Source organism: Myxine glutinosa, chromosome 11 (assembly GCF_964187855.1).
Source record: "Myxine glutinosa chromosome 11, kmMyxGlut1.1, whole genome shotgun sequence".
Classification (NCBI taxonomy): Eukaryota; Metazoa; Chordata; class Myxini; order Myxiniformes; family Myxinidae; genus Myxine; species Myxine glutinosa.
In genome coordinates this window covers 97,470,991-97,496,562 of record NC_136271.1, presented here as the reverse complement: position 1 = coordinate 97,496,562, position 25,572 = coordinate 97,470,991, and the positions used below count along the sequence as shown (strand labels likewise).

The 25,572-nt window shown below is 41.7% G+C and overlaps 1 protein-coding gene across 2 annotated transcripts in view; it reads right to left on the bottom strand.

The window, feature by feature from the left end:
* The window catches only part of LOC137437086 (cytoplasmic dynein 1 heavy chain 1), a 263,109-nt gene that overhangs the window by 154,459 nt on the left and 83,078 nt on the right, over positions 1-25,572 (bottom strand). Inside the window, exons 17-33 of one of the 2 annotated variants that reach the window (XM_068131446.2) lie at positions 24,660-24,770; positions 19,994-20,113; positions 18,508-18,747; positions 18,092-18,247; positions 17,631-17,744; positions 16,037-16,147; positions 15,692-15,901; positions 11,466-11,612; positions 11,215-11,381; positions 10,090-10,263; positions 9,586-9,751; positions 8,298-8,480; positions 7,921-8,121; positions 5,596-5,712; positions 5,119-5,284; positions 4,875-4,975; positions 4,418-4,577 (exon numbers count right to left, since the gene is read on the bottom strand). In XM_068131446.2, coding sequence (XP_067987547.2) covers positions 4,418-4,577; positions 4,875-4,975; positions 5,119-5,284; positions 5,596-5,712; positions 7,921-8,121; positions 8,298-8,480; positions 9,586-9,751; positions 10,090-10,263; positions 11,215-11,381; positions 11,466-11,612; positions 15,692-15,901; positions 16,037-16,147; positions 17,631-17,744; positions 18,092-18,247; positions 18,508-18,747; positions 19,994-20,113; positions 24,660-24,770 — 2,644 coding nt within the window. The remainder of the gene's footprint in view (positions 1-4,417; positions 4,578-4,874; positions 4,976-5,118; positions 5,285-5,595; positions 5,713-7,920; positions 8,122-8,297; positions 8,481-9,585; positions 9,752-10,089; positions 10,264-11,214; positions 11,382-11,465; positions 11,613-15,691; positions 15,902-16,036; positions 16,148-17,630; positions 17,745-18,091; positions 18,248-18,507; positions 18,748-19,993; positions 20,114-24,659; positions 24,771-25,572) is intronic. The other variant, XM_078786887.1, reaches the window with a different exon arrangement.

The following is a 25,572-nucleotide window of genomic DNA, read 5'->3' as shown; positions in this document are numbered from 1 at the left end:
GTGAATGCCGATATGGAAGAGGTCCCACAGGATTACGATGTGATAAAAGTCCATAACGAATGCAAGGCTGAGGACCTGGATGCTTCATTTAGAGAAGGGCACAAGAAGGAGGCCCAGCTGAAGGCGATTGAAGCAGACATTGAGCATCAGCAGGTCACCGATGGCTTCTTCTGGACCTTGCCACATGACAAGTAGGAGTAGTACTATGATTTGAAGTCCAGAAATAAACAGTCACGGCAGGAGCTCCAGAACATGCGTGCCGGAAGAGGTGATCGATCATTTGCGAATCCTATGGGAGGAAGCTTTGAGAAGGGTGTCTTAAGTGTTATTAAAAGGCGTTGCTGATCGCAAGCGTATTTTGAACGTATTTTGCCACCTTGTACAACCAAGAGCTTTATTAACACCTCGCTTCAACTGAAAATAAAGGCAAAATTAAGGCCTGCTACTAACCTGAGATTTTCTTTGAAAGGCCCATCCTAAGTAATGGGTTTCTGATCGCTTCTTGCGTTTGATTTTGAATGGGAGGCTTTGGTCTGCCCACATCGTATTCATGTATTCAAATGACTATTCTTCATTGCTTGTAATCTTTTTACATAGCCTCAAAATCATATAGGGAGGCCAATATTTACTCATTAATCATTTTATCTATATCGCTCTCTTTCTTCCTCTCTAGGTCTAAACGATTATAAGGGGGAAAGGAATCATAAGAGGTACTTGACTACCGTCTGGGATTTATCGCCCCAACTTCATGTGTACGACCTGACCCACCCGACCGCAGCTAGTATGTTTTCCCTTGAGCAAGGAACTTCACGCACCCCATTAAGTCCAAGATAAAATCACAGATAGCAAGCAAATACAGTGGAACCTCGACTTACGAGTGCCCCAACTTACGAGTTTTTCGAGATACGAGCCGTCACTCTGGCAGTTTATTGCTTTGAGATGCGAGCCGAGATCCGAGTTACGAGCTTTCGCCACCCGGTCACGTGGTTATCTTGCCGTGCACGTACAGTATCTCTGTCGTATAGCGCTAATGATATATAACGCCGCCGATAATGATATGATAATTTATGATAATCTATGCAGCACGACGTGGTCCTCACGTCACACAAGGCGCCTTTGCCGGCGCAAAACGGCTCTCTCAGGGTCAAACTCGGTATCGTTTTGAGCGCACGGTTCAGACCTTCAAGAAAAAGTTTATTTTGTAAAAATCGAGCCACGCGTTCAAAAGATATGACCGGTTTTGTTCGCCGGCACGTCGGCGCTCGAATCGAATCGAGTTAAAACGAACACTGCCGTTGTCGGGTCCGTCTGAGACAACCACCGGGCCTAGAACGCTGGGACCGGTCTCGTTGGATAGGCCTGGATCAGATCTCGAAACGCTGGAAGCTGCACCTCTCTGTGATAATCTTGTGGACCATGACAAGAGATCGTGCGACACGTGGTTATCATGCCGTGCAAGTACAGTATCTCTGCCGTCAACTTGTTCAGAGTGCCGGCGATAGCTCGCCTTCTCTTTGTGGAAAACACGGTGAGATCCTTAACATCCAACAACTAATGGGACGCAAACGGGGCGCCCAGTTTAGCGGTACACACATTGATGAATCACCCTGCCTGTGATTCACCCATGACAGGTTATAGCTGGGTCGGGATTCAAACCCAGGCTGGACAGTTTAGACTTTAGAGTCAAGTGTGCGTACCTCCAGTCCAGGCCATCCTGCCAACTTGTATGCTGCATACAGGTGAAATATAAAGCGCGAGATATTTTTATATATACTGTATATTTAAAAAAAAATTGGTGTGGTTTTTGGCGGGCTGGAACGGATTAATAGCATTTCAATGGGGAAATTTGATTTGAGATACGAGCAATTTGAGTTACGAGCTCGGTCACGGAACGGATTAAACTCGTAAGTCAAGGTTCCACTGTACTTCTATGAAATCCCTACGGGTGATAATAACACAGGATGATAATAAAATCTTTCTCTTCTTCCATGTTTATTTAAGATAAAAGTTTCATTAAAGGGGGATATGAAGGGGCTTTCAGTTGATCCCCTCACACGGATGGAGCCAGATTTTGTCACACTGTGACCTATGTGACTGGAGCCAGATTGTCTGGCTGTGGGTTCTGCTTAAGACAACATCGCATTGATTTAACCTTGCCTCGTCAACGATGTACTATTTGTATTCAACGTAGCAGTCCGTATCGATTGAAGGAATGAACACAAAAGCAGGTTGAGAGTTATTTCGACCTTGGGCAGAGTATATTAACGCCAGTGTGAATTGGTGGCTCCCTAAGATGCGAGAGTTCGTCGGGACTCTGCGATCTTCCATGCATGTAAGCCTCATCTTGAATAAATCTCTTGTACATTGTCCGAGTTCAAGAAGTGCTTTTTACCAGGTAATGGGTTTAAAGGTAAAATCCATGACATATATATATATATACACGAATGATCGTTTTAAGGCCATTTTCCCCGCTAGAGCGGGGGTTAGCCTTGCGGGCCCCATGACAATCATGGTTCCCTGTTTGAGGCAATGTTTTTATGGCCGGATGCCCTTCCTGACGCCAACCCTTAGTCGCCTCTTATGATGCGCAGGGATACGGTATACCTATTCTAAATCCGGGTACACACCGTGATCATTCATCCCAGCAAGCTGGTACTCAATTTGCCGACCTCGGAAGGATGACAGGCTGAGTCAACCCCCCCTGGCGTTGATTCAGCGATCGACCGGGATTCAAACCCAGGATCCTAGGTATCCCAAGCCGACACCCTAACCGCTAAGCCAACACCAGGCTTAATAATAATATACACACATCCTTAATCATATAATTAATCCTTTTCTGCAAGATCATTATGAACGGCACACTTTGACATTGACCGATATGCCTTCGCCCACGTTATTACATCATTATACGTTATTGTACCAAGTTTGATTTAAATCCCTTCAGATGTTCTCAAGTATCACATTTTTACACCACATGACCTCTGACCTTTTGATGCCAAAATCGAATCAGTTAATCTTTGTATCACTATGCATACTTGTACCAAGTTTGACTTGCATCTCTTCGGCCGTTTTCAAGTTATCGCAGTAATGAAAACCTATCACAGATGCAAGGACAAATGGACAGATGGACAACTAGACATACAAAAATAACCTGAAAACATAATGCCTCCAGCAAATGAAAAAAATAACGTGGTGAGGTCAAAATGGCAGTCTGAAAAAATAATGCGTTTTTCTTTTCATCGCTAAATTTTGCCAATGATGAATGTCAAAGTCTGCTTCGCTTTCAAGATGTTCATCCATCAAAATAGTGTACCTGCACTGAAGTTGTGCACCTGATATTTGTTTCATGTCGACCTACTTTTTTGTATTTGCATTTTGTTTGTATTTTGGTGGCTCAGACTCGGCAACGGTTGCTCGAGTGAGATGTGCATAGAAGAAGTTTCGGGAATTGAGTGGCGTGCTGACGAGGAGGGGAGTGTCGTTGAAGCTGAAGGGAAAGGTGTATGCTGCATGTGTGAGAAGTGTTATGATTTATGGGAGCGAGACATGTGTAATGAACGTAGAGCAGCAACGGAGGCTGGAAAGGGTGGAAATGCGAATGGTTCGATGGATGTGTGGAGTATCGTTGAGAGAGAGGAAGACAAATTATGAATTGCGAAAGATGATGGGAATAGAGCCTGTGGTTGATGCTGTGAAGAGGAACAGGTTGAGATGGTTTGGTCATGTGTTGAGGAAGGATGAAAGTGACTGGTTGAGAAGTGATGGAAATGAATGCAGAAGGAAGTAGAGGACGTGGAAGACCGAGAAAGACTTGGCTAAAGATGGTCGAAGAAGAAATGCGGGCAAGGGGGTTAACAAGGGGAGATGCAGAAAATAGGGCAAAATGGAGAAGATTGTCATGGGGACCGCAAGGTTAACCCCCGCTCTAGCAGGGATAATGGCCTTAAAATGCATGTCGTGTCTACTTTTTTGTATAATGAGCTAATTAATTAAAAACACCTTTTTGATCATTACTTGAATAATCTTCCTCCGATTTTCAACATGGTGAGTTTTATGGATAGATTGTAGATGTAGGAATGTTTTCTTAATTTACACTCTTTCCCTAAATGTTGATGGTCAAGATCATGATGGTCATGGTGGTCCGAAAAAAATATGGTCATCATTGGATCGCAGGCCACGGGTAAGTCGGGGGAGTCTTACCCTTGGCGGTTGCTTTGTGGTCGCAGATATCTCGTTCATATCTGTCCCCTCAGAATAAATTCCTTCTTGAAACAATTTTTTCGTTTAAAAAAAAGTTACAAAAGTAGTAAATAATCCAAGGCTGCTGATCCATGACTGGCAGGGCTGGCACAAGAGATTGGGAGGTTTTATCTACATTGTGACAGGTTACATGACAGTTAAAAAGTTATAATCGTACCACGATCTCGGTTGGGGTTAGAGTGCTCTCGTAAAGACTCTTGGATGCACCGAATCTGCTGAGAGACAGCGGAGAGCATCCGCTCCTCCAAACGATTGAACTCGTCGAAACAGCCCCAGGCCCCAACCTGGCACAGCCCCACAAAAATCCGACCCATCGCCTGCAACGAGCACAGAAAGGGTGGAAGCTTCGAGTGAATAAAACTCCATTAAGTCTGAACAGCGATATTCTGTCGGCTTTCTCGTGACGCACTGAGTTTATGAGCAAAATCAAAGTAAACTGACAAATTCTTCAGTGCATAGGTTTTGTTTGTGGTAACTGGTTAATGTGTGGTAAAAGGACACCTCTTCGGTGGCAGTACACTTGCCTGGCATTTGAGGTGTCGGTTAAATTCCTTGTAGAGTTAAATCAGACAAAAATATGCTGTTTGATTTAAATCACAGGCACCTTGACATACCTGGAAATCAAAGGTTTCATCACAGTTGAAGACCAACACAAAACGTCCCAGCTGATTCCCTAATGCTTTGACCGACTCAGTCTTTCCTGTTCCTGCTGGGCCTGAACACACATTTTCCATGTTATTTCCTTCAAAGGAAGTACTGTTGTTGAACAGCGTTGCTTTTTGAACGATGCATGTTGAAGAATCTTAATAGTTATGAAAATATTTTAATCACTTCCACATGTATTTTGCACAGACTTACCAAAGGGTGAGCCTCCTAGGCGGGCCTCAAGGGCTTGTGTCATGGTAAGGTAACAACGATCAGTCAGTGGGGTCTGCACCAGTTTGTCCTGCACCCCAAGGTACTCAAACCCGTAGTGAAATTGTGCATTTGCCATGTGGATGGACAACTGCTTCAGCACCTCGGGCTGTAATGTAATAGAGTAAGGCAATTTTATCAGGTGGAGCTCACATAAGCACAGGGAATGCACACACTAATTTTGCACAAAAATGTAAAAGCGAACGAAGACACAATTATATGATATTACTATATAATAGCATGAGGATGATAAAGCAGCATTAAAGAAAGTTTATTGAAGATAGAATGTGGAATGTAAAAAGGCAGAGATACTGTGGCAGTGTAAAGAACCTTTTTTGAAGTTTATTCAGATTCTGAATTTTAGTTGAGGAGAGAGTATTTTTTTTTCTAAAAACACATCAATGTAAGTGCTATACTTACCTGGTTAAGATCAAAGTAAAACCTCATCTGGCTCAGCCAGTCAAAGGACTTGCAATTGTCAACGCTGTTTTTGACAAGCATTCGGGTGACATCTCGTTGGTGGACGAGCTCGGTAATCTGGTAAGGATATTTTTAAAATCATCATCGGAGAAGAATACAAGACAAAATATAAAAAATAAAGTAATATGGACAAATGTGGAAATGGCAGAAAAAAACTGGAGAAGAATAGACAAAAGAGGACAAAATATAAAGGAGGTGAAAATGGTTGAAATATAATTTTTTTTTAATACTAGCAAAAGCCCGTGGTAAAAATACGATAAAAAAAGAAACAAAAAGTAAGTCTTTTATACTTGTGCTGGTTGAAAGAGCTCATAACAACAAATAAAACAACATTGGGAGTGATTGAGGCATGGTATGTTGCCTATACACCGCCTGGGTTAAATATTTTTTGTCTGATTGAAAAATAAAAAATATCCCCTCGGTTTGGATTAATTTGAAACAACTTTCACTTAATATTATTTTTCTTATCTCTGAGAAGCATTTCCATGTTTCAAGTTGGGACAGACAGGCAGATGGCATTGGTATATGTATATATACACATATATATATACCAATATATACACAATATATATACACACACACACACACACACACACACACACACACACACACACACACACACCAGCAGGTACACACCGAACATCCGTGCAATGTAAAATGTGACTTCAATTCCTTAAGTCCCCACCCCCTCACAGATCCCAAGTCGACATCCCCCCACACCCCACCCCCGAGTCATACCAAAGATTTTTAAAATGGTACATGCTGTCTCCTTGCTTGATGCTCAGCATTTTAAAGGGATAGAGTATGGACAAACAACCATAAGTTGGTAATAATAAATAGCGCAGGCTTTGATGGGCCTAATTGCATCCTCCATGCAAGATTCGAAAAGGTTTCTTGGAAGGGAACTCGTGTTATTGAGAGTTTACAGCTGTATCCATGTTGTTCAACACCCATTTCCTCCCCTTGCTCTCATTCTTCCCCATTGTCCCTTATTTCTCCAAATCTCCCTCTATCCTGCTGTTGGTGTGTCCCCTCCACACCCCCTTCTCTATTGCTGTTCTTTCTGTTCTGTTGAGTCCTGATCCATTCTGTTCTGTGTTCAAAGTTTCTCCCTGAGCCTCAACACTGTATACACAATAATTTCCAGCCTTTACACCCATCTCCACTCATTTGTTCCGCTTTTCTTCTGTTTGTGAAACTGCCTTCCAGTAACTGACCAATCTCCCTCTTCTGTTGAGGACTTCAAAAGCGAGTGGTGCATCACCATCTCATGTCAACTGCCATTCTCTTGTACCCCCATTACCCTGACAGAACTTCTTACCTCCAGGTTACTGTGCTTCCTCCATTCCTCCCTCTGTTCCTGTTCTATTAATTATTTCTCTTGCTCATGTTACTATAACCACACTGTCAGTACTTTGCCATTTTGCCCTCTGTCTCCTTCTTCCATGAGCGTAGATTTTACATCTAATTTTTATGCCTCCGCTGACAAAGTCGCCAGAGGCATTATGTTTTCGGGTTGTCCGTCCGTCCATCAGTACGGTCTAAACCTCGTTTTTCTCAGCAACCTTATGTCCGATTGAGACGAAACTTTCAGGGTAGGAGTGACACCCATGCAGTATGTTTTTATGATCGTTGTGACATCATAGGTCACGTGGTATGGCAGCCATCTTGGATTAAAAGCAAAAAAATTAAAAAATTCTCGGAAACCGCTGAATGGAAAAATTTGAAACTTGGCACATTGTTAAGTACTCCCAATGGGAAACAAAAGCATGATAATGATGACATCATCGGTGAAGTGACATCATAGTGGTATAGTTTGAAAATGATGATGTCATAGGTCACGTGGTTTGGCAGCCATCTTGGATAGAAAAATTAACCTTAGCCGATCAACACGAAACTTCACAAACGTGATCCCCTACCCATACATATGCATCTACCCATTGTGGGACTATGCGGAGGCATATTGGCGATACAGTAGCATTGTTCTAGTTTTTTATTGTTTGCTTTACCGAGTTGAAATTCATTTCCTGAAATGGGATTATATCTATCAAAAGTGCATTCATTACAAAATGGATCGTTACATAAAGGACCGTAACATCCGTTTCAACAAGGACGACACAACTGGTCCTCATAGGAGGACTTGACTGTATATAATCAGCTCGTTAGTATTCCATCATCGATATATTGACGCTTTATGACAGACATAAACAACGCGTTGTAAAAATTAGTTTCAAAAATGATAAACGTTTCCTGTGAGTCTCCCACCAGGTGTTCCAGTTTCTGGCGACGCAGTGGTGGCTGTTCTGTAAGCACCGAGTCAGCAAGCACTGTGAGCGAGGCCTCCACGTGGGTCAAAACTTGAGTTAAAGGACTCCCACTGACACCTGATTTGGTGCCCCCACTGGACAAGACCTTTTCCACCTTCTCTGACCATATTATCTGAGCTGAGAGAACCACAAGCTGGGCCTGCGTGTGCAACATGAAATAAACGGAATGATGAGAAAAAGAGGAACAAAATGACACGTTAATTTTAGTTCACAATTCAGGTTAATTTCTCTCATTTATTGGTTACATATCTCATTTCGTCAATTATCATAGAACTTTTGACTTCTGAGCATAAAACAGATCTTATATTTCTTTACCTGGTATTTGTCAATCCACTGCAGGTAGCTGGACATGTCCATTGTGTCACCAAAAGCTTGAGTATCACCAATCGACTCCGCAAGCAGCCTAGCAAGGGTCATTCTGATCTCCTTTTCTACCAATGTCAGCCATTCATTGATCTTTGGATGATCCACTATGGAAACCGGAACCTTGAACATCACCTGAAGGGAAATTGAAATGTTAGCAGTTAAAATTTTGAAAAAAAAGGATTTCAAAACCAAATGCCAAATTCAAAGTTACTGGCTCTTATTGTCCACTCACTTTTTCCATTTCACTAAGAAATTACGATCTTCTCAAATTGTTTATGTGCACTCTTTATGTACTTACTTTTACATCGTTTTTGGAGTTACTTGTCTAACATATACAACTACAAATCTCTCGGTAAGTAACAGGATCATAAAGTTCTTCACGAAATTTTTTGAGAGCTGCCCTTCAATTATCATTATCGGAGTTGTTAATGTCAGACTGGTCTTCAACACCATCAAATACAGAAAGTAAGTCACTTAAACAACGAAAGATCATACAATTTTAGATGACTCTTTATCTACTTGAGTCAGAAGCCTTCAATATAGCTTTTGTCCATGTCGGGCTATATGGAACCTGAACGGCATTCGGTAGAGGGCATTCCTCCGTCAGGCTGAACAGTTTACGTTTCATATCCCACTGATAGGCCGGATCTGCTGACCTGAACCAAAATCGAATCGGCTTGTTCTTGTCACCTACCCAACTCATCCACCAAGTTTTGTCATAATCCGTCCACAACTTTTTGAAATATTGAGCTATATATTGTTTTTAGTCCCATCTCTCAATGGTGAAGAATGACTGGAACAAAAAAAACATTCTAGTATCCGGAATCGGACCTTCACCAAAATCTAATCAATTGGTTCTTGTCACCCATCAAACCCATCCTCCAAATTTCGTCCGAATCTGCGTACAACTTTTTGAGATATTCTGCTCACAGACAAGCAGACAAACGGGGGTGAAAACATAATCTCTGTCCACCTTTGGTGGAAGAGGTAATATGTGTTATCTACACATTATGTACACAAAAAATGATGGGCCAAAAACACCTCATGATGCCCTTTTGCAGGTTACTGCATTTATTTTACTTTCCTTAGCCAACCCAAAGTAAACCTCTCTGTCTTATATCATTGTGTGACTTCCACAACCTGTTTGGGCTTTCGATTTACGAGGAGCCTCAATCCTTCGGGGGTGGGGGGCGGGAGATGAGAGTGGGAGGGGAAGTAATTAATAAAAGCCAGTTACCTCTTCCCCCTCACGTGAAGCTACACCCAGAACAACAGAGCTGTCTTCATTGAGAATAATGCTCGCCACTCCAGCAAACATCTTTTTGAAATGCTTCTGAAGCTTGGCCACATTCTTACTATTCCCGATGATCTCCAGAAGGTCCTCGTCTCCAACAAAGTAGAACCTGTAGAAGGACAGATTATTTTCAGTTTGTGCAGTTTTACCATAATCAGGAAGAAACTTTGCTCAATTAATAGTGCACATCTTTAACCACACAATCTGGAAAACCGCAAATCTATCGGTGCAAGACACCTCGTGATGAAAAATAAATATATGCTGCATGTAACAAGTGTAAGACTCATAAGCAATGACCACAAAACTAGACACAGGATGGTTGATCCTGAACTTTCAATTTTAACCTGAATTGAACCTTCCATGTTTGAGATGTTGAATGTATGACACTCATGAAAGGCCTTGAGCATGATGAGATACCAGTGGAATGAAATGTATAACGTTTATTACCGAGGAAAGGAGGCACGTTCCCTCTCCAAGTACTCCCCGAGTGCCTTTTGGATCTTTCCAAGCATATCGGCAAGACGCTCCAGTGTGCGCTGGACTCCCGGAACGTTGAGCACATCCATCACCAATGGCGACTTGGACACTTTCTTCATGAGGGACAGGAAGTCTGCACTGATGCTGTAAATATGATGACAAGCTGGTGCTGACATTTTCTTTGTTCGTTCATCACAAATACTCCATTGGTGAGGAAGGAAAAAGTGGAGAATACTTAAATAATTCTAAATGTATGCACATGCAATTAAATATAGTATTTTAATAATAATAATCTTAGTAAAGGCCTGATTAACAAGCATATATCTACAAAAACATTGGATAGTCAACTTTACATCAAACAAAACAGAAATCCACTAATCTGATGCTTCGCACATGCTTCGTTTGTTTTTTTGTTTTTTTTGTGTACATGATCGAGGCACGTGAAAGAGCTAACATTAGTCACACAAAAAAAATCAAACAGACACATAAAACCTATAAGGGGAGCGGGAGACAAGATGGGGAGAGAAGGGGAAGCACAAACACAACATTTGAGAGCAGGGACATCGAGAGATCTGTGGGAGGGAGAGGGCTTGGGGGAAGAGGCATGGGAATGGGGGGAGGGTGGGAGAAGTATAAAACACAAAGACACTGCAAAGACTTCCAGGAAAGAAGTTGGTATTTCAAAAAAGTGGATCTGGGGTGAATTAGCGGGGGTAGAAAAGATCAAGGTTTTGGATGGGGGAAGATAACAGATGGTGGTGAACAGGTGTTTTAAAGACCTGGATGGAGGAGTGTGATTGAAGAGAGTGAGGGAGTTTACATGAACCTCAAATGTGAAAATGAAGTTATTGTGAAATGAAATGAATGAAATGAAATGTGAAAATGAAGTTATTGTGAAATTGTGAAATGAAGTTATTGAAAATGAAAATGAAGTTGTGTGAAAATGTGAAAATGAAAAATGTGAAAAAAAAATGAAAACTTCCTCATGAATATCTGAAAAAACATGAAGTTATTGTCACATGAACCTCAAATAAGAAGTACGTAATCTATGATAAGGCAAGTATACCTTGTGGTGAAGCCATACCCCTGACGTACCTTTGGAAACGACCTGTTTCCATAGGCAGCAAATGCTTAATGTCGGCACTTCCAGTGAAGATTCCCTCAAGGTATACCCAGCGACGCTGCACGTCAATCCACACGTCAAAAAGTGCCAGAATACGGTTCAACTTGTCCTCCCAGCTGAGGGTGTCCTCCTCGAATACCTGCATATAGGAAGTGTAACAGATGTCTTTGTTCACTCGGTATCAACATTAAAACTTTCAATATTAGAGCGTGCAAGGTTGCACCTTGTAAAATGGCGACAGCTTCATGGCCAAGACGCTGTTGATGTGTTCCTTCACTCTGTTAAAGAGGTCATCCCAGCCACGTATGAGGCGGCACTTATTTTGATAGTTCACCAGCTCCAGCTCATATGTGTTCCAGAGTTCCTTGATCTGTGACATTAAATACCAAAATTAATTTGCTTGAAGAACAATAACACATTCCTTTCTTACCTTTTGCTTTCACTCTGTAGCATCAGCTATTACATACTGTTACATGTATGGGACGTGGGGCAGTTACTGATTTAAAGACCGTGCCAGCATGTGCGTTCCTGTAGATTTTACAATTTTTTTTGCATATGTCTGGGGTGGTCTGAAAGTCCCTTTACCCACAGTAAAGCATTCTTTCTTAAGCATTTTTTAATATACTGTACAGGTTTTATTGTGTAATTGAGTGTAGTACTTGCAATACTTAATCAGTCATTGTATCATTATGTGCTCCATCATTCTCCTGAGTCGGTGTTGCTGCATACCACAGTGGAGGAGGGTGGAGGGCGTACGAGGGATGGAGGTGTGATAAATTTAGCACGGGGTAAAGCACCATTTAGACCACCCTGTACTAACTGGACTGATATTCGCCTTAAGTATACGTGGTTAGAGATAAGATGCCCATTTCTGCATTGCTGTCCAAAATAGTGGTTAGAGAGGGTAAGGTGCTGCGTTTTCATGTCCGCCATGTATGGATCCAGGTGACGCCAAGTTTAGGTGAAGTGTGGATGACTTTGGATGCAAAGATCCACATGGAGCAATGACAATCATTTTGGTGCTTCTCAAGTTCAGGTAAGAAGTGCGGGGAGGGCCATGATTGGCTGTGAGGCAAGTGTGCGCATATAGTTCTGATTGGTGACCTGGTGTTTCCATCACGCATGCCACAGGAACTTGTTGGCTGACTAGGTGGAGCGGGATCTACAGTCTGTCTTCAGGAGAATAGTGGTGGCCAACGGGAGGACAAGATATAAATACACTGAGCCGGTGAGGTCCTGGGGATGGAACCTCTCACAGCAGACCACTCTTTCCTCTCTAGGCCCACCACGGAGATAGTCTCCATCTCCACAGGATACTGAAGCCATTCACCCTATCGTCTGCCCTGCACTGCCACTCTTGTTCAATCAAATGCTAACCTCGTGGGGTCCCGACCAGTCTAGGTATTCCAATTGCCTTGTTCCCTTTATGGTATGTAACTAGAGAGTCCTTGTAGGCCCATAGACATCTGTATATGTTGGCTCATGTGAATAAATTATATATTTCTTAAGTGTGCATGCGTGTCTGTTCCTGCCATCTTCTCCGCGTCAACCGATTTGATAAACTAGTGAGGTATCCGTGCTACGCAGGGGTGGGAGGCCGGAAGCAAACAGGCAATGCAGAAACGGTGAATGCTAAAGCATGAAACCAATAAATTCCACATTCCTGTAGCACCTTTAGTCGCACGTCAGACATGGACAACAAGTTTGTGAAGGACTTCCATGAAAAACGTACCCGTTCGCAAACAAACAGGTATGTTTGTTCCATACCCAGTCAATGGCGAATCTGCATATAGCGATCCGCAAATTTCACGTTTAGAAAGTAGAAACCGTCACAGCATTTCGTCATTCACTTGAACTCTCTTTTTTCATTCCAAACAGCATAACTCCAATCACAAATTAAATAACATTAATATAAAAAAATTAACTTTTAACAACATTCGTGACATAAACATATATTTAAATCCTGATGTGAAGTTCCGTACGGTTCGGTGAATACAATTACAAATTCAAAATCGTAATTGTATTCACTCAATCCCAATCATCAATTACTACTTTAACAAAATACTGTTTTAAATGATGGTTGTAGTAGGATATTATCAAACCCGCTCATTGCCGTAATCTGTCCACTTCCGCATTCGCGGCAGGTTCGTAACTAATCAGGATTTTCTTCAATTCCGCAATGAAATGTTCATGAAATACTGTTCAGCCGTTTTTTATTTTCATGCCATGTTCTTTTGCTGAATTATCATAGGATTTTACTGCAGGGGTTCCAGGAAAACGTTGCGATCGGTGCAGCCGTTTTTGCGGTACCCGGGACAATAACGTTATGCGGGAGTCCAAACTTGAAAATGCTTGAGACCAAAGCTTAAATTGGAAAAACAATATAGCCTATTTTACTCCAGGAGGTCCCAGGATTACCCACCCAAAATATCGTTGCGATCGGTTCATCCGTTTTTGCGGTACCTGGGAATAGACGGACAGACGGACATTTGGTGAATTATAGTAAGATTTGAAACCCGTGAAGGAAAATTAATTAATTAAGGCCCTCCCTTATTTGTATGGCCGCACATATCTAAACATGTATGAGTTCAAAAGGACACATTACCCACTACTTGGGGAACAAACCATCCAGATTCAGTCTTTTAGTTTGGCTATTTACAGGATTCATTCCCAGCAGGTGTCGGAAATCACCTCAATCGCGGCTGTGGTTATCATGGTTGATGTACATGTGACTATAATGTGGAGATCCAAGTTAGAATGAGGCCTTTATTTTAGTGAATGCATAACTATCGTTGAGCTTATCATCCACTTGCAACGTCCAACTAGATGGTATTCATAGAATACTTACCCTGCACAGTCAACTGCGAGCCAACTTTTCTGTTTTTGAACGGTTTTATTTTCTTTGATCCAATAATGGCTGCCAGACCACGTGACCGATGACATCATAAATTTATATTCTCTAATATAATTGTTGCATAGATCACACTCAATACATTTCAAACTGATCAGACTAAGCGTTGTGCCTGTCGAATTATGACGTCATAATTATGGCACCAATGACGTCATCGTTAATAACACCTATTCCCTATATGGAGTTCTTCACAATGAGCCATGTTTCTATTTTTCCCAAAGAGCAGTTTCAGAGATATTGAGGTGCAAGGTTTTTTGGTTTTTCCATGATGACACCTGTACTACATGACCTATAAATATAAAAAAATAACCACCTTTAGAGGCCATTTTCCCCCGCAAAGCGGGGGTTGGCCTTTTTCGGGAACCGTGGTTGTTGTTGTTTTTTGGTCCCCTTTTTGAAGCAATGTTTTACGGCCGGATGCCCTTCCTGACGCCAACCCTTTTTGCCGCCTTTAACGACAAACAGGGAATTACCAGTGAACTGGTACTCAATTAGCCGACCTCGGAAGGATGACAGGCTGAGTCAACCCCCCTGGCGTTAATTCAGCGATCGACCGGGATTCGAACCCAGGATCCTAGGATCCTAAGCCGGCACCCTAGCCGCTAGCCCAACACCAACACCTATGACGTCATGATTATCATTAAAATATTCTACAGGAGGAGGCGCTCCTATGGTGACAATTTTGTGTCCATCCGACCAACAGTTGCTGAGAAAACAAAAATCATAATGATCGGATGGATAAGTGTTGTATTTGTCGAATTATGACATCATAACGAAGACACCGATGACATCATCATTAACATATCTTATTCCCCATGGGGAGTAGTTGACAATGAGCCAGGTCTCAATTTTTTCCCATGGAGTGGTTTCAGAGAAATAGAGGTGTGAAGTTTTTCCAAGATGGCGCCTGTACCACGTGACCTATTACGTCATAATTATCATTTTAAAAATTCTACAGGAGGAGCCGCTCATATTCTGAAAATTTCGTGTCCATCGGACTAACAGGTTTTTTTTCATACTGATCAGATCAAGCGTTGTACTTGTCTAATTATGATGTCATAATGAAGGCACCGTTGACATCATCATCAACATATTTTATTCCCCATGGAGAGTACTTGACAATGAGCCATGTTTCAATTTTTTCCATTGAGTGGTTTGGGAGATATAGAGGGGCAACGTTTTTCCAAGATGGCGACCGTACCACGTGACCTATGACGTCATAATTATGAATAAAAAAATTATACAGGCGGAGGCGCTCCTATGGTAAAAATTTCCCGTCAATCGAACCAACGGTTGCCGAGAAAATGAATTTAAAAAATGCAGACACGAACGCACCCGAATGCCTAACCCTGCTTTTCGCTTTGTGAGTGCAGGGTAACAAGTCCACAGTTGATCAGTTAGTTGCACGGACATAACATACGTTTATATGCTCAATTACGGCATCAGTTAATAAAGTTTGCAAGCAGTTACATCATTTTAATTTAAATGGCAATTTGAACATCATTCAAAAAACTACCATAATGATTTTCTGTCCACACCTGTTTGAGGAATTCTTCCAATGCCATCTCCCCCTGGGCCACCAAAAGGACATCCTTAACTATGGCCTCATTTTTCTGAAGGTCCACGACCCAGATGTGCCCAAGAGTAAGTTCCGAAAGTATCCAGCTCACATGCAGCCGTTTCATCAACTGCTTCCAATGCCTGTCCTTCAGTGCTTCAGACTTAAGGTCAATGATGAGTAGATTCACCTTAAAAAACGAGAGCAACGTTTCGCTCGATTGATATGAGAACATGGCATTGGATCTCATGTTATCTGTAAAAACTCTGGGATGTATCAATATATCTAAGTTGTTCTGACATTGTTCACGTCTTCAACCACTCACCTTCAAGTAGGTTTTGAGCAACTTGTAAACATATTCATAAGAAGAATATTGACGCAAGCGAGCAGGTAGGTTCTTGAGCTGACTCATGAGTCCATCCAAATTTTGCCGCAGCTGCGGACCGAAAACAACCGAAGTTTTGGCAAAATATTAAGGATTACTATACCTGGGGAATACAGCGTTCTATGGAATAACCTAGCACACAAATAACTCAAATTGTCAGATTGTATAACCCAGAACTCACACTTTTCCTTCGTTTCAGGATATCTACCAGCATATCCAGTGCTGATTTTCAATGTGCAAGATGGATGATCTCACAAAAGTTAGCTTTTCAACAAAATTGTCAATGAAAATGCGAAACACCTTTAACAAGTGGAAAGGCACTCAGTAGAGAGCATACCTCAGACAGGTGAATAGTTTACGTTTTGTATCCCAGAGTAGACCAGAAAATCACAATAAAGAATCACATTTAATCAAAATCATCCGTCCACAACTTTTTGAGATATCCTGCTATTTATCGTTTATGGTCCTAAATTATACTAGCCGGATCCGGATCAGGATCTTCACCAAAATCGGATCTGTTTGTCCTTGTCACACACACAACCTGTCCACCAATTTTTGTCCAAATCCGTCCATAACCTTTTGAGATATCCTTCTATATGTCGGTTTTAGCCCCATCACTCAATGGTGAAGAATCACTGAAAAAATTAAATAATGCTCATATCCGAATCCATATTCAGATCTTCACCAAAATCGATTCGAATCGTCCTTGTCACGTACACAACCTCTCCACCAAGTTTCATCCAAATCCTTCCACAACTTTTTGAGATATCCTGCTATGTATCGTTTTTTGGCCTCATCTCTCAAATGGTGAAGAGTCACTTTTAAAAAATCCTCGGATCCCTATCCGGATCTTCAACAAAATCGAATGAATGTCAAAATCTAATAATTGTCACACGCACAACGTTTCCACCATATTTCATCTGGATCTATCCATAACTTTTTGAGATATCCTGCTCACAGACAGACAGTGGTGAAAACAAAACCTCAGTCCACTTTCGTTGGCGGAGATAATTACCTGGCCATCACAGATCATTGAAAGACCTCCTGCTCAGATTAAATACATATTTAACCCAAGGGATGACTTCCTGTTCAATCGGATGAGGGGTTACCTACATATCATGCATAAACAGTGAAATGTATTTACTCGCATACCCCTCACCCCTCCATTATGCTAGTTTGTATTTATATTATACAGGTGAGTGGAGGTCAAGGTTAGTGGACATTCTTTCCCAAATAATCTCCAGTGGGAAAAGTCTTACATTACTCAATGCTGCGTGGCACAGAACTGTTGTGATTGAAGGGTTTGATCAAAGCAGAAACTACCTTCCCTCTAATTACTGCTATATTCTTTCATTTCTATCCGCCAGCACCAATTATTCTACCTTTACGTTTTCCCTTACCACACATACTCACCCCGATCCTCACCATAAAACTTCTTTTTCTCAGATATGTTTCCTCCACTCCATAATATGCATAAAAATATGGAGGTGTCCCCTTCCTGATCAGCAAATCGAGTCCTCATGTATCTGCATACCTTACGTGGCTGTACTGAAAGCCAGGGTTGCTCCTTCATCTGGTCAATTTGCTCCCAGATCTTGTGTAGCTCTGACCAGACACCTTTGAGGTCCTGCAGCTCCTCAAGAGCAACCTGACAAGGGAAAGTAAACAAAGTAAAGATTTTTCAAAGGCACACAGAGAGCATCTAAAATAAGTCAGTTCTTCTCTTGCAAAATTGTTGACTCTTTTGAAAAAGTTGTACATCACATGAATTATTCATCCAACCAATGGATCCTGCCATGCCGTAGGACCCTTGCATGAGTTTTAGTATTTTTTCGGAACCTTTGTAAACGCATAATGTTTGACCCATATTTAATGTTCTCACATGATTTGCATGAGGTACGAATTCTGGTCGATCTATTCATGCCCTCAGCCTTACAAATGCAGTAAATGAGGAGCATTCCTTTATAAATCAAACAAGCGGAAGTGACCTCTCACCTGTAGCCGCTCCTCACTGCCGCTCAGAAGGCCACTGTCTGTTAGTTCCAGTGCCTCCTTGGCTTTCACACACTTGTCCCGATCATCTTTGAGGCGTCCAAACTTTCCTTCATAGATGGTCAACGTTTGCAATGCCTCTTCAGGACGGAGATTTCCCTACAGTGGATCAAAGGGACATCGCATAATCAAGATCAGTGAAACTGAAATCTCATAAGTTCATAAATGCATCTTCTTGAAAATAAAATGCTCAATTTCGTGGTACATTCATCAACTGCAGGCTGTTGTGACATCATCTTGCCAAATATTTTAGGCAAGCGCTTTGTTGTGAAATAAGCAGGATGTCTTAAAGTCTGGAGGCAAAAATATTAATGATAAGTTTGGTGATGGATTTGATAAAAGTAGAGAGTTGAACTTACAGCAACGGGCTTGTTTTTCTCCCAGTCGCAAAGCAGGTCTGATGTGCGACTTTCCACAGCTCGATCCTCTTGCACAATCTTCATCTGCAGGTTTGCCACTTGCTGCTGTATTGCTGAATCCTTGCGCTTCATGATGTCTGTGAATGCCCCCCACTCACCTTCGATGTTGTCAATGTAAAGCCAGGATGACGGGAACTGGAAACGGTGGCGCTCCAGCAACCGTTGACCATTGCAGAACATCTACGGAGAAAGAGTGATGAGTCGCAGGAAGATTGGTTTGGCCGTCTTTATCAGCAATTCTGATCATTTGGATCATTGCACTTCTCCGTAATTCAAAAATACTCCTTCAAAACCATTGGAACGACAACCATCTCAGAAAATCTCAGGTCATAGACATTTTTTTTTTTTTTTTTTAAACCACCTTTAGAGGCCATTTTTTCCCCGCAAGCGGGGGTTGACCTTTTTCGGGGACCGTGGTTGTTGTTTTTTCGGTCCCCTTTTTGAAGCAATGTTTTACGGCCGGATGCCCTTCCTGCCGCCAACCCTTTTTGTCACCTTTTACGACAAGCAGGGAATTACCAGTGAACTGGTACTCAATTTGCCGACCTCGGAAGGATGACAGGCTGAGTCAACCCCCCTGGCGTTAATTCAGCGATCGACCAGGATTCGAACCCAGGATCCTAGGTGGTTGATATGTTTGATATGGGTAAGCTGGCACCCTAGCCGCTAGCCCATCACCAGGGATTATCATAGACATTTATAGATAAAATAAAAAATTTATAAATAAATAAAATAAGATAAATATAAGATAAATAAGATTAAAAAAAAAAAAATCATAGACATTTATAGATAAAATAAAATTCTGAATTAAAAATAGATGCGAGTTTATAAAACAAAGAAAAACTTTCAAATGACAGCTCAAAGTTTACTTTTTCTTCTTTAATGGCCACAATTATTGTCACATTCTGGGGATGGCCGAGGGTAGCTACACACCACAGTCTTTCACGAACTGGCTGGAAGGTCCTGACATTTAAGTAAGGTTAGGGCACGAATTTGTAATTTGTTCAGGGTCGCATACTCTTCACGAAGGACACCGTGGGATCTTTAACATTTACCAACTAATGCCGGAAGATGGGATTCCCATTTAATGTCCATCCAAGGGATGGGCACACACATTTCTGAATTACCCGGCCTGCGAAATACCAGGATGACAGTTTATAAATGGGTTGAGATTCAATTTCAGGTTACATAGCTTAGAGGTGAGTGTGTGTACCTCTAGGCCATCCTGCGTGCCTCAAAGCCAGCCCCGACAGCTCAAATTCTACAATACCTAAAAATATATATTGTGCAAAGACATCTGTCTAATAAGAGAAAGCTTTAAGAACTATACGGCTGCTGTAAACACCATTGGGATTTTAAGAAGGAAAATCTAACAAATCCCTGCTACCTTGGCATTCAAAGGCAGAATGGGCCATAACTGACGTACCTCCACCTGCTTCTCAAATTGCTTGAACTTTCGCTTGAGGGATTGCAAAAAGGTTATGAAACCCACGGCATCTGATGTACTTGCTGTATCAACTGAATGCTGCTCCAGCTCTTGACGAGACTGCAATACAATAAAGTATAAGATGAATTATCGATACAGCAACACCACAGTGCCCGGGATGACAGCCGGAGAAAGTGGGAGAGGAGTAAATTTAAAGTGAAGAGATGGGTATGATAGAAGAGATAAAAGCAGATGCAGAGTGTGAGAGGAGAAGGGAGTGAAAGGACAGAATGTAGAAAAAAGAAGAAAAAAGAAAAGTAGAAAAGCAGTAGAATGTAGAAAAAAGAAAAAGAAAAGAAAAAACAGATGGTGTAGAAAAGTAAATGGCGTGGAGAGAAGTAGCATGGCACGCCTAAATTCTGGAATGAAGGGGTTAAAAATTTAACATCACAGAGGGTCTTGTACTACATACCACATTGTGTAGACTACATAATTTCTGTATGTGACGAATTGTCAGTGCCAATTTTGTCAAACTCTACATGCAGCATCGAACTCAAGATGTCCAAATGTCTCACATGTCGATGTCTGTGGGTTTCCCATAGGTGTACCTGCTAGTCCATATAATAGGCTAATGCTGTCTGTCTGTCCCACCATGAAACATGGAAATGCTCGTCAGAGAGAAAACATTATTAACCAAAAGCCTTCACAATGATAAAAAGCCTATGGGAATTTTTTCTCGATCAGACAAAAAGTTGAACCCGAGTGGTGTATAAGCAACAGACCGCTACCTGGATTGCTCCTAAAAAACAATTTCTTTACTGTTAAGAAATATATAACCTCCCATTTTTGAGCTATTTCAACCAGCGCAAGAATACAAGGCTTTTTTCCCCTCTGTTTTTATATCGTGGTATTTTCACCATGGGTTTCTGCGAGTACACAATAATGTGCTATAATATACCATAAACATAGAGTTATACATGGCTCAGAACCGTATCACCCCTCAAGCATTGTGTATTACTCAGGATTAATGTACATTGTTTCACTGGAAAGCATAAATATAAATAAATTTCCAATCAGTTCAAAATGGTGAAGCTCCACCATAAACATTGTTTAAAATAAATAAATAAATAAAAACGAACCACGTGTGACTCACTCTCACTTTTACCTTGCTGACATAGACCTGTGCTAACGGGCAAAAAGTAAACTGCTTCGAACTCCCTATAGAGTGCAAATGCATGGCATCGATCTGCGGTACTCACAACCTTTGTCTTTCCATCTGTTGCAATCCATCTCACATTCACTCAGATGCTACAATAACGCATGCACTAACACAGAGTAGTCTCTAAATAGCCATGTGCCAGTGTTGCTTGTTAGTATTTCCCCTATGATAGGAATTCCAAGATAAAATCTACCATATGGTGGTAGCTATTGGGGTGGGTAAGGTGTGCTATAGATGGGGAAGATTTACCATAGTAAGTGACAGCTGTGAGGAAGATTTACCATATGGTAGCTATTGGGGTGGGTAAGGTGTGCTATAGATGGGGAAGATTTACCATAGTAAGTGACAGCTGTGAGGAAGATTTACCATATGGTAGCTATTGGGGTGGGTAAGGTGTGCTATAGATGGGGAAGATTTACCATAGTAAGTGACAGCTGTGAGGAAGATTTACCATATGGTAGCTATTGGGGTGGGTAAGGTGTGCTATAGATGGGGAAGATTTACCATAGTAAGTGTCTGCTGTGAGGAAGATTTACCATATGGTAGCTATTGGGGTGGGTAAGGTGTGCTATAGATGGGGAAGATTTACCATAGTAAGTGACAGCTGTGAGGAAGATTTACCATATGGTAGCTATTGGGGTGGGTAAGGTGTGCTATAGATGGGGAAGATTTACCATAGTAAGTGTCTGCTGTGAGGAAGATTTACCATATGGTAGCTATTGGGGTGGGTAAGGTGTGCTATAGATGGGGAAGATTTACCATAGTAAGTGACAGCTGTGAGGAAGATTTACCATATGGTAGCTATTGGGGTGGGTAAGGTGTGCTATAGATGGGGAAGATTTACCATAGTAAGTGACAGCTGTGAGGAAGATTTACCATATGGTAGCTATTGGGGTGGGTAAGGTGTGCTATAGATGGGGAAGATTTACCATAGTAAGTGACAGCTGTGAGGAAGATTTACCATATGGTAGCTATTGGGGTGGGTAAGGTGTGCTATAGATGGGGAAGATTTACCATAGTAAGTGACAGCTGTGAGGAAGATTTACCATATGGTAGCTATTCCGGTGGGTAAGGTGTGCTATGGACGGGGAAGATTTACCATAGTAAGTGTCTGCTGTGAGGAAGATTTACCATATGGTAGTTGTTCTGAGAGGAAGATTCTGTGCAATGTGCTACCAGCACTGTCGGGTGATCCTCATCACAAGGAAGTTCTTATCTTCTTGTAATGAATGATATATTTTTACCTTCGCAAAAGCGGAAGGTTATGTTTTGATCGCTGTGTATTTATTTGTATGTCTGTGTGTGTGTGTGTATGTTATTCGCATAACTCAAAAAGTATTCAACCGAATTGCATGAAATTTGGTGGGATGATTGGTTATTATACGGGACACATTTGATTAGATTTTGGGAGCAATCGGGTCAAAGGTCAAGGTCAAGGTCACGAAAAGGTCAAAATCGTATTTTTATTTGTCATAACTCGGTCAATTCTTATCCGATTTGCATGAAATCAGCACCAAACTGTTCACTGTTCTGTTCCCTACACTCCCATGCCAAGTACAGAACAGTAGCTGCGGCGAAGGTATGCGCTCTACCGAGTGCCCGTTCTAGTATTTTTACCTTCGCAAAAGCGGAAGGTTATGTTTTGATCGCTGTGTATTTATTTGTATGTCTCTGTGTGTGTGTGTATGTTATTCGCATAACTCAAAAAGTATTCAACCGAATTGCATGAAATTTGGTGGGATGATTGGTTATTATACGGGACACATTTGATTAGATTTTGGGAGCAATCGGGTCAAAGGTCAAGGTCAAGGTCACGAAAAGGTCAAAATCGTATTTTTATTTGTCATAACTCGGTCAATTCTTATCCGATTTGCATGAAATCAGCACCAAACTGTTCACTGTTCTGTTCCCTACACTCCCATGCCAAGTACAGAACAGTAGCTGCGGCGAAGGTATGCGCTCTACCGAGTGCCCGTTCTAGTATTTTCTGAAATCATGCTACGATGTGAGAAGTGTCTGCTTGTTTGTGTGATTGTTTGACTTCTATAAATCCCGAATCGCTGGATGGAATGAGTTGGAAACTGGTGGTTGTACTTGAGGTGTGTATGGGAAGACTTTGGGTGGGTAAAAAAATTAATATTCCTAGGCATTCAGGATGGGGTAGGGGGGGCAGGGGAAGACCCCAATTCTCTCTCTGTAAATACAGCATGTATGGCACAGCACCGCTCTACCGGTGTGAGGGAGTAAAGAAATACGTCATTTCTGGGGGATTTAACAATTATGTAATTCTGAGTGAATTAACCCGTCCGTAAGAGCGGGTTCTTCGCTATTACGATAAGTTGAAATGTTGAAATCATGAATATCCCACAATGCAATAGCATATGGTATCTTGAGTTTAAATTTAAACAGGTTTTGATCGAGCGATGCATTTACTTTCCTTTATTTTCTCCCAGGACAAAAGGACTCATCAAGGTGGTTTCGCTTTAATTAATTAAAATCTTTAAACGAATTTGTCTTTTTTTTCTTCTTTTTTTGGTATACAGAGTCGAGGCTCGTGAAAGAGCTAACATTTATCAAACAAACAAATCAAACAAACAAGCAAACAAAGTATATAAAAAGGGGAGCGGTCGACAAGATGGGGAGAGAAGGGGAGGAAGCACACAAACACAACATTTGAGAGCAGGGACATCGGGAGATGTGTGGGAGGGAGAGGGCCTGGGGGGAGGCAGGATAGGTATAAAACGCAAGAACACCAAGGACTTCCAGGAAAGAAGTCAAAAGTCACCTCAAAAAAGTGGATTTGGGGTGAAATTAGCGGGGGTAGAAAAGAGCAAGGTTTTGGATGGGGGAAGATAAGAGATGGTGGTGAACAGCCGTTTTAAAGACCTGGAGGTGGAGTGGGATTGAAGAGAGTGAGGGAGTTTGTTTGGGAGAAAAGAGGAATGAAGGAGTGAAGGTGAGCAGAGAGTCTTGATTTTGGCAGTTTAACCATAAGAGGGTTGCTGGCAGATCTTGTGCGACCTGCATGAATATTTGGGGGACAGAGCCCAGAGAGAGCTGGGGGAGCAAGGCCGGAGAGGAGTCGGTAGAAGACGGAAAGACCACCAACCAAGCCACCAAAGACCAACAAAAGACCAACCAAAGATCACCAAGCGAAGATATATTCGTGAATTATGGGGGAAACTCGTTTCAAAGGGGTATAAAGTGCTAGAGAGCAAGAGAATAATGGATATTATTGCTTGGGGCCTGTTCATCAAGTTCAAAAAAATCCCCTCCACCAATCCACACCCTCTCCCCCCTCTACCCTCACCCCCACATCCGTCTTGCCAAAAAAAAACGCAGCTCCGTTTTCATAATTGAAGCAAACGAAATAATAAAGATCCTGAGCGTGAAATCAATACATATACCATTTCCCATCTGTTTCAAGCCATTCCTCCCACAATGCACCTTTGAGATCTGTGTGTGGAAATCCTGCATGCAGAATCCCAAATGTTGACCAAACTTTCCCAGAACCTCCTTATGCCAAGAGTCATACTTCAAGTTCACCTTCGCTTGAACCTGTTGGCAAAAGCACATGATACACACAATAAATCATAGCTTGAAACTGAGTGCAAGCACTAAGTTATACCCGAGTCCAGTGGTTCATCCTGAATAGTGAATGATTTAACATTTTCACTTTGTGAATCTTTTCGAATCATTCTATTTACGTAAATGTGGATCATACAGCACCACCTGCTGGAAGCCAGTATAACAAATTATCTATCTTCTATATATATATAAAAGAAAGTTTTTGTTTGTTTGTTTGTTTATCTGCACACGCTAATCTCCTGAACGGTGAAAGATAGGAAGAAACATCTGAAACAAAAAATGTTGGGACGGGCCCCAGGAAGGTTATAGGCGAGGTGGTGAGGCTGGTCGAGGCCGCCTCGGCCGGGTTGGGCCCATTTCGCAATATATCTTCTTCTTCTTCCAAAATTATCTTGAAGTACATCTTATGCACTTAATAGGAATATCTGACTGATTGCAACACATGCTTTGAAAATTCTCTCTCGCGGGGCCCGACAGAAGAAAGAACAAGTACAGATACATTCAAAGTACACCGCCCCCAGCCCCCCATGCCAAATAATTAAATATCCTACAGCGCGGCATTGCCGGGGCGCCTCGGGCGCCCGGCAATACCGCAGTGCAGCTCATACAGACTGCATTGGGAGAGAGAGGTGTACAATAATTGATTGATTAATTGTATAATTAAAATCAATAAAAGATTATCACAAAATATTTTCTTAATCAATTGGCTAATAGCATAACTAAACCACTAGTGCTTCATCCGAAGATGTATCTTTTAGAAATTTAATTAAAT